Genomic DNA, 10,092 nt, shown 5'->3' with positions numbered 1-10,092 from the left:
GTCAACAAGCTGTTCTCATAATCCTCCACTACATAGACATGATGTATGGCAACTTTTACTTTTTTTATTTCATAATCAATTTTATTATTTTAAAAAATATTTGCCTTTTTCATAATCACCATTTTTTATGAGTGTTCATGCATGACACCATGTGCGATCCTTAGCTAATCCTTAAATAGTCTATACCAACTCACCTTAATGACATCCAATTTAAAATAAAGTTATTGTATATATTATATTGTTTCACTAAAAATGAAGATTTCAGACTAATACCTCACTTACTTATGATTTGGGTTAAAAATGTGACATAATTCTTAATTTGTTATTTTTTTTATTTAATTCACTAATTTTAAAAGTTATATCTAAAACATAAACATATGTTAGATCTACGCGTTTTATTCATAATTTTTTACAAAAAAAAATTCAAGCACACGTCAATTTTTTTAGGCTCATCCTAACTTCCATTTCTAGATCTATTAATGGGTGCAAATAATTCTCGGGAGTTAAAAACATAGCCGACTAACACACTTAACAAAATTAACCAAACGTGTTATCAGACGAGTTAAACGATTTAACAATTCAATACATTAAATTTGTATAAAAGAGAACAATAACCCTAAAAATTTAATAGTTTTAAAAATACTCTATGTATTATTTATATTTTATCAAATTAATTTTGTTTGGAATGTGTATTGTAAAAAAAAAACTATTATTTTGTCATTAAGTTTAAACATACTCTTCTCTCATCTGATAATATTGTAAAAAACAAAACAAATTAGTTTACTAATTAAGTATTTGAACTTTAAAATTTTATTTGATAATTTATTAAGTATTAACTGATCATTCTTATAATTGAAATTCAATATTCAATAATTTTATGTACTTTAACCAGGTAATGGTCAAAAAAGACAAAATAAAACCCAGCTTCCAATAACTCTAATTATGAACTGAATTTTGTGTCCTTGGAAAGCAAAGCACATGGAATTTTTAAATTGAATCATAATCTATTTTCTCTTAAAACATTATCAAGTACTAAAACAATGTATTGATAGCTAGTCAATCGAACATACACAAAACAATATTACTATAATGTAAAAAAAGAGATCAAAGAAAAGAAAGAAGATAGAAAAAGAAAAAGGAAAGAGTAATGTAATGTAATGATGGGTTGAAACAGTGCCCCCATATTACAATGTTTATTTGTACGAATTGATAAACACATAATTAATAAAAAGAAAAAGTTGTATTTATTGTTGTTGTAATATTTGTATTGGGGATCCAAAAATGTAAGCACGCCCGGACCGGCGGCCCAGATCGATGGACAACAACTACACACCTCCCCGTAATTCTATTTGTTTCTCCGGCGTGAGCCCAAAGCCTGTCACACCCCATCTTTTTCAAATAAAAATATATTAATAATTCAAAAAAATTCAAATTAAATGCTTATAAATATTTATATATATATATATATATATATTATAATGAATCTAAAAATTAAGGGTGGAATCCCCTCTTCTACATTAGCGGCAACAAGAGATGGATGAATATTCACCTTTAAGATCCTGGATTTGAACCCGACAGACGGCAAGTTCTGCGTCTCTGATTAAATTATTAAGTGTGTTTGCGGGCTACATGCTTAATCCGTTGTCAATTTTTTTTTCAAAAAAAAAATTAAACGTGGACTTAAATAAATAAAGAAAAAATTATAAAGAAATAAATATTTAATTAAATTGAATAAAATTAGAAAGGCATATCAATTTTTTTTAATGAAGAAAACACATGACCCTGATCATATATCTACATGATCTAATTTTGTAGTCTATTAAATAGATTCTGATCTCTTGACACATATTTGTTTGTTTAATCAATCAAGAAATAAATAAATAAATAATATTAGTTTTAATAAAGATTATTATTAATAATAATATTATGTGTTGGTGAAAATGAAATGGGTTGAACTGCACATATATCGATCATGTTGTCTCCATATCTGTCTGCTCAAGCAACTACGGCTGCCCACCTCCCCCCTCCCAATAATATTAATAATTATTTATTTATTTATTTTTCTGAATACTGACCTCCCACCATTTCAAAATTAAACAAATTAAAGCTGCAAAAATATATGCCACCACCGATTATGTTTGAAGATTATAAGTTACGTATTATCAAATAAATTAATAATTATTAGTGTTTAATGAGATATGTGATTAATTATGAATATGCTTTAAATATAAAAAAAAAAGTGTATATATTAATGTAGAAAAGAGAGAAGAGTATCATAATTAAGGTACGTAGATATGTGTGTATGTTAAATTAATTAATAGTGGAAAAGAGTCAGTGAGTTTCCATTCTATATATATTCTTCTTCTTATTTTTATATAATTTCGAATTATAAGTAGTAGTTGTAACTCCCATGCATATATAGTGTAAGATCCTCATCATCATTCTCTATTGCTCTTTTCTCGATAAGGGTTTTCAAAATTTACATCTTGTTAAATGACAACCTTGCCCATCTCATATATCTGTTAGCTACTTCTATTCAAATTATTGATTATAAATAATATATATATATATATTGTATATCAAGAGAAAAAGACATAGGATTGGACAATTAAAATGACAGTTGAACCGGAGAGGCCGGGCCAAGAAGGAAGCAATTAGATACGATTAATCATTACTTTGTGTACAAGGAATTAGGAAATAATTTAACAAGTTATCTAATCCATCTTAATATTATTATTATTGTAAGAGCTAGCTAAGCTAGCCTATACAAGTTATCCGATACATCCTTCCATTCTTGATTTAAAATGTTCCATGTTTTATAAAGTATAATGATAATTTAAACTGGCGATAAAATTCCCCAAAAGACTTTCCGAACAAATCTCGTCAAGACATTAACCGACATAATAATAACGTTTTGAATTATACGAATTGGTCAAATACGATGACAGAAAATATGTTTTTTTTTTCGACTAAATAATTCACCAAAAAATAATAGGGATAGAAATACGACGATTCAATATCGATATATTTTTTCGTCTCAATTCAAACATTATATCTAGGACAGGACAGTAGGACTCACAATCATAAGAAGCTCCAAATACCCTTTTCAATTTATAAACCATAACACATGTATACATGTGTAACACTCGTATATATGCATGATCAAACAACTCAACTAGTCATATATAATTACAACCAATTAAGTACTTTCTACCTATTTGCAGGCTCATATATAAAACATCCATTATTCATGAATTGCTATTTTTCAACAAGTAAATAAATTCATATTTACACTTCCTATCTATTTTCTACACATTCATAATTTGTGTAATATTTATGCATATATAGATAATTAAAGATAATAGATCTGTTTTGGAAAAATATTATTATTTCGATTGCAATTTGCATGCATGCATATGCATTGTAAATAAATTATTCACCACAAGTTTCACACGTTCTTGGATTCTCTATCTGCATATTATTATTATTCATTGTTATATATATATAGATAGATATTTCTAAAAACATATATTAATTAATAACAATAAATAAATAAATAAAATATATATAGAGATAAAAAGAGCTGACCAGCCATGCATTTAATTCTCCTGTCAAATAACCACACTTAAAAACCGCTTCACCTGACAATTCAATTTATTCATTCATTCATTCATTGTTATTATTATTATTATTATAAGTTTATAACCCCCTCTATCCAAAAATAAATAAATAATTCAATTATAAATATTTTTTATTTTTTAAAAATAATTCAATTAATGACTGAATCTTATCTCTCTCTACCCAATTTAAAAAAGTTGAGGGGCTAGTTTTGTCCTTTCATTCTCCCGCATTTATGTAGTCTGTAGGAAACGGCCCCTCTATTTATTTATTTTTATTTTTTATTTTTTTTATTAATGTCGCGCCATGTCCTCTCCATTAGGTTCCTTTTTCATTCACCATTTCCATATCAAACTTTTTAGAGAGAGAAGTTGAAGAAGAAGAAGCGTCGCTAATGGCTACTGGATGGGTAAAATCAATGCAATGCAAATACGCCGCCATAGACGACGTCGTTCATCGCCACCACCACCGTTACCACCGCCATGAATCTCATTCCCACCGTTACCACCGCCATGAATCCGATTCAAAGCATCACACAACCACCCCTTCCACAAGTTGCAGAAAAAGCGTCGACAATCTCAAAGGCATCATAGAAACCACCAAACAGATCAAGAAATCTAAACAACAACCGCCGCCGCCGCCACCACCAGTATCCAGGATCCGACATAACCCACCACCGCCGCTGCCGCCGTCGGCGACGGCGGCGATTACTCCCGTACTTACAGAACTAGCAGAAGGACATCAATCTAGAAATGTCGTGGAGATAATCTTTCATACGGGTTGGTCGCCTAAAGCTTTCATGGGTCGAATGGAAATGGTGTTTAAAGTTCAAAACGCAAACCGAACCGTTACTAGATTTGAAGAATACAGAGACACCGTTAAATCAAGGGCGGACATCGCCGGAGGAGGGAGTGAGGATCTTTCACGATGTATAGCCGACGGCAACGAGATGATGAGATTCCAATGTTTGGGACCCACCAACGGCGGTCCGGTTTGCGATGCTGGTGGCGCGTGGGGAGTAAATGCTGTTAAAGGGGCTACTATTTGCACGTTTTCCGGTAGCGGTGGTGCACACGACGCCGCCGGCGGAGGGAAAGGTCGGAGGGCTATGTTGGTTTGTAGGGTAATTGCAGGGAGGGTATGTAAGAGACTCGGACTTGATTCCTTATTGGAAGACCGGGTCGGGTTTGACTCGGTGAGTCGGGAAGATGACGAGTTGCTTGTGTTTGATTCACGCGCGGTATTGCCTTGTTTCCTTATTATTTACAAACTGTAAACTTTTCAAAAAAAATATTAAAAAAAAGTCCTTATATTTTCTATCTTTTTTAGATTTCACCTTCTATTTATCAGTTCCAATTTTCCTCATCTTTCTATCTCAATGTAAAACTATGTAACTTTCTCTGTTATGAGAAAATTGGAGTGATAAATTTAAGGTGTTATTTTTATTTTGTTTTCCTTCAAATTTTGAATTGTGTGATTATAATTTTGTTTGATTGTTTGATGAAGAAGAAAAAGTTAAGGAAAGGAAATGAATGGTAATGAAAAGAAAGGGGTTTCATTTGATAATTTTAAATACAATCGGTCAATTACAAGATCTGTGCTGAAATTTTTAACTGCCAAATCCAAGGAAAAGTAACTTCTGTGGACCCAATGAATGATTATGACCAAACTTCATACTCTGTCTTCTTACAACATAACCAACTTTTAACCTTATTTGTTCATATTCAAATATATTTATATGCCATTCAAAATATAATATAATATCTCCTTACAATTATTTACTTTTAAAATTTAATATACATATATAGTTTATGTTTTGAATTTTAGAAAACATTTTCTTTAGCATGATGGTATTATAAATGAACTTGTCACAAAATGATTCTATTATCACATTTCCAATCTACACGATTTTTGTTATTCTTTTTAGAACGATGAATTTTACATCTCTTTCGCAGTGCGACTAATTCCCGCAGGTTAAGCTAATAATCCATTAATACACTTAATCACACTTAGGTCGATTGAACTACCCATCAGAACTAGGATTTCGGCTTAACATGACTTGCAGCGATAGCTTTATTTTGTGAGACAAGTGTAGAATATTTTGCAATTGGAGCAACGACAAGCAATTTTGGATTTACTTGAACACTCGGTCTATTTGTGACTTGTCTTTGAAAAAGAAGGCAAGCGAAACTTACCGTCCGAACAGGTTCGAATCCAGGACTTCATGGAAGTTAAGGATATTCATTGTTAGTTGAATTACCTTAACAGGGTTGGGGTTAAAAAAATTAGGTTTGATCTCGAGTCGGCACGAAATTGGGAGCTTGTGATTGATTGGTGGCCCTAGCCTAGGTATGAGAATGACAAAGCAAGGTAAGGAAGATGGTTTAGTCATTCTCAATGAAGAAGGGAGAGAGTGAGAGATGTTTTTTTGTGAAGGTTGTTCGTTCGTTCCTTAAATGGTAGATTGTCGTGCACAGGCTGTTAGTTTTGTTTAGTTGTGTCCCTTGATAGAGACTGTAAGAGAGAGGGACGTATGGTGCTTGTTTGTTTTTCATATCTATTATTATTAATTGGGTCCCCAAAAGAAAGCAAGAGAAGATCCGCACAAGATTCACTACCATCTATTATTGTAAATTAAGGTGAACTTGAAAATATTTTATTAATGTATTGTTTGATCAATAAAAGGATTATGAAACATGTTGGACATGTTTCTTTTACATATTTTTTTTATTTATATTAATGGTGTTTAAAGTTTATGGTCTCGACTTGTAGCATCATGTGAGATGCTTTTGTTTATTATCTAAAAGTTTCGTCACAAGAAGATGAGTGTTTATTGACGTCAAAAGTGATACATTGAAGATTAAATATTGATAAGAAAACTGATGTTCAAGTGACAAAAGTCTTGACTAAGAGATTAAAGGTTTCTAATTCAATTTTAACTGAGCACACGAAAATTTTGTTAAGTTCTTCAACAAGGGTGAATCGAGGATGGATTGAATGAGGAACCCAATTCCATTAAGGAATTATTAGACTCTATGATGCTCAGTGTTGAGGAAAGAACAGATGGATGTTCTTCATGACAAAAGTTTCACTATATCAAACACATGTTCTATTATAGTAAATCAATCATGGTTCTTAAATTGGAGTAATTTGTTGGAAATATGCTACAAAAAGAAACAACTAATTAACCTTGTTGTTGATGATTGATGAATACTCATGAGAAATACCAATTATGTCTGCTTTGACCTCCTGCTCCTCTTCTTTACGGGTGTAAACCACTTATCACCTCCTACATTCGTCGTCTTGGTTCTCATTATGTTCTTGTACTCTCTCGATCTAATCACAGCTTCCATAATGTTTACATCTTCTTGAATCTCGTGTCTAGAAAGACATGCCATACTAGGAAGTACATCTTTTCTGAAATCTTTTATTCTCCTTTTCCCACGCCTCAACTTGATTGGAGACTCCTCCTCCTCCTCCTTCATCACCTTCTCCTTCGAGGAAACAACGCATTTCTCATATGCACTACTACTACATTCCTCTAGATTCAGTACAATCAGCTCGTATGAATCCAATGAACGCTCTGGCTGAATTTCCCCATCATCGTCATCAACAACAACATCAACATCCATGGCCAATGGACTTCCTGACGACAAAAACATGCTCATAAGAGACTCAACTGCATCTAGAATCCCAAGATCCATTACCACCCGTGACTCATCTGCTCCCTTCTCATCAATTGATTCAACTTCCGACTTTGATTTTGCAATCTGAATTTCGGATATCTTGCAATTCCCATCTTCTTCAACATCCTTGTTATTTGTCTCCATCGTGTTTGATATGCTTATATCAGTATTGTTGCGTGCAAGATATTTTGAGTTCCCGCTGCAGCTACCCATTTCAGATTGAGTCATCGACACAGAATTGAGATCAATCTGCCAAGTTTCATTTCCGTAGTCAATTCTACCACTACTGCTGTTTGAATTCATGAACAGATCTGAATTGTCATCTTCAGGTTGTTTATTGAGATCCAATCCTGTTTTATTAGAAGCTTCACACTAAGCAAACGTGACAATTAAGAGAGTTTCTTTAATTAAGAGAAGAAATGACAAACCTTGATAACAGGAAGTTCTCTCTGTTAGAATACAACTATCATCATCTTTCTTCATATTAACTACATTTTGCGGGAAATAGATATTGGCAGGCGATGATGATGCTGATGATGTGGATTTATCATACAAGTTAGATACATCATCAACTGGTTCCTCCTCCAAATCGATAACTGGATTTTGAGTAGAGACATCACAGCTTAAATATTCTTTATTTGATACTTGATCCAGAACAGAAAGCTGAAGATCAATGGGATTTCTCTGGAGCAGAGCTTGGGCAGAAAACACCTGTGTAGTGTGTACCAATGAAGCAACATTAGCTATGATTCCACAATTTCATATCAAAATCAAAATAAAAAAACTGTCATTCTTACCATGGGAAATGCAGGAAAGTCATTATTATCTTCTCCTCCAAAAGAGTATCTTGTCTGTGCACTTGCATTCCACAAACCGAAGTTGTCTATCTTTTTGCAGCAGTCAAACTTCTCCATAAGGTTCTTTTGAATGCCATAGAGCCGGTGCAGTTCAAAGATCTTAAGGAAGGGATGAGTCAACCTCTCAATTTAAACTGATAACTAATAAAGAGGAAATTGCACATAAAACAGACCTGTTTCTGTAATACACCTTCCTGGCTAATCATAGTCTCCTTCAAAGAATCTGTGATAGTACTCGAAGAACACCCTCCTCCTCCTCCTCCTCCCCTTATTGCATGGATATCCGAATCCGAATCCTCAACCATCATCATTTTACCAATGTGAGGATTGGAACAAGTCCCATTAACTCTGAAATCAAACTCCATGTTAATTCGCCCAATTATCTGCAACACTTGAGAGTTGAGACAATCAATACAAAGCTATATTTTCAAATTTCAACACAGCATGAAGTAACAGCTACAGTATGAACCATAATCTGTCTATCTTACCAAACTAGATCAGAGCAATGGACTAGATTGATTAATCGAATGCTTTAAACAATATACGAAAGGGAATCAATAACAGGATCGCAATTGCAGTGGTACAAAAACTGCAAATCATAGTTAATTTCGACAACCCACAAACTCTAAAACGTCGTGATCTCGAGAATCAAGAGATTCAACGTTACGCGCAGCAGGCTATAAACGTATTATGGTATAATAGAAAGAGAGAGAGATTGTGAGTGTGTACCAAGAATGTGATGAGGAAGCGAGAAAGCACTCATCCATGATTATGAACAGGACAGAAATCGCCGCAGCTTAAGAAAAAAACATGACATTGAATGATCCGATTAGAGAATCGCTGTAAATGCTTCTAGACTCGGCAGATTTGGACATAATAGACATGCAGAAGAGAGATTTGGGGGCCCCCCATCTGGGCTTTTGAGCAGAGTTGTGTTGTGAAGAAGAAGATGAAGAAGAAGAAGTGTAATCAGATGAGAGGCTTCTTTCTTATGTGCGCACTATAGTAGAAGGGTGAGAGGTTGCGTGAGGAATACGCACAGGAAGGTGCGATTGGGGGTTTTTAATTGCATTTATACTTCATACCATTTCTTTTTTCGGACAAACATTTTGTCTTTTTTTTTTTATATTATAATGTCACAAAACTACCTTATAATTAAAATTTCATAAAATAAAATTGTTTGTATTATTAAAAGTAAAAATAAAAAAGTGCAAGAAAGAAAACTTTGTAATTAGATTTGTTTTTGGTAATATGTGTGAAATATATAATATTTTATTGTGCTCAATTTTTTTTTTATTTTTTTTTTTTGTCAAATACAAATAAAAAGAAGCTAACTCTTGTTTTGACCTAAGTTATGTCATGAATAAGTTACATTATAAATAAGTTAGTTTATGCAAATAAATTATTATTAATTAGTTAAATCAATTTTTTTTTTAAATGATACACATGTATACTAAAAATGAAAATAGTCGTTTAAACACAGAAGAAAAATGCATTTATCATCCCCGTCTTATTTTACTTTGGAGATGTTTTTTTCTAACATCATTGTCCCGTTCAATTTTAAGAAATCCCCGTGAACACTGTTTATACCATATCCTCTATAAAAAAAATTATATAAACAAATTTTCTAGTATATAATATATTATAATATATTACAAATTTATATTATTATAAAGAAATAAACTTAAATTTTTATAAAAGATAATTAATAAATAAATATATTTGTGATTTTGTATATTTAATCGTGTTTTTAGTGTTCGGAGACAGAATCAATGTAAGATTGGGACGTGAGACATATATATCATCATCTTTCCATCCCTAGTCAACTATCGGTCAAACTAGGGAAAAACCGCCCCAAATGAGACAATTCGGTTACTGCGGGGACGTTTCAAATTGTCTTTATTAATATTACCCAATAGATTATCGAGTTC

The 10,092-nt window shown here is 32.4% G+C and overlaps 2 protein-coding genes across 3 annotated transcripts; one reads left to right on the top strand and one right to left on the bottom strand.

Moving 5' to 3' along the window:
• Positions 1-3,941: 3,941 nt before the first annotated feature.
• LOC124945203 lies at positions 3,942-4,939 on the top strand. Its single transcript, XM_047485596.1, has one exon. The coding sequence runs from the start codon at positions 4,013-4,015 to the stop codon at positions 4,892-4,894; it is 882 nt and encodes a 293-aa protein (XP_047341552.1). The 5' UTR covers positions 3,942-4,012; the 3' UTR covers positions 4,895-4,939.
• Positions 4,940-6,628: 1,689 nt separating this feature from the next.
• Positions 6,629-9,121, bottom strand: LOC124910242. Of its 2 annotated transcripts, none has more exons than XM_047450858.1 (5): positions 8,891-9,121; positions 8,335-8,552; positions 8,102-8,260; positions 7,733-8,015; positions 6,629-7,654 (listed from the first exon to the last, which is right to left on the bottom strand). In XM_047450858.1, exons 1-5 carry the CDS (start codon positions 8,922-8,924, stop codon positions 6,849-6,851), a joined length of 1,500 nt encoding a protein of 499 aa, XP_047306814.1. In that variant the 5' UTR covers positions 8,925-9,121; the 3' UTR covers positions 6,629-6,848. The 2 variants fall into 2 exon arrangements, with proteins under 2 accessions (XP_047306814.1, XP_047306816.1); XM_047450860.1 differs by having other exon boundaries at positions 8,335-8,544.
• Positions 9,122-10,092: the final 971 nt, after the last annotated feature.

This window comes from Impatiens glandulifera, chromosome 7, assembly GCF_907164915.1.
Source record: "Impatiens glandulifera chromosome 7, dImpGla2.1, whole genome shotgun sequence".
Classification (NCBI taxonomy): domain Eukaryota; kingdom Viridiplantae; phylum Streptophyta; class Magnoliopsida; order Ericales; family Balsaminaceae; genus Impatiens; species Impatiens glandulifera.
The sequence above is the reverse complement of the archived record's forward strand: the minus strand, read 5'-3'. Positions and strand labels throughout refer to the sequence as shown.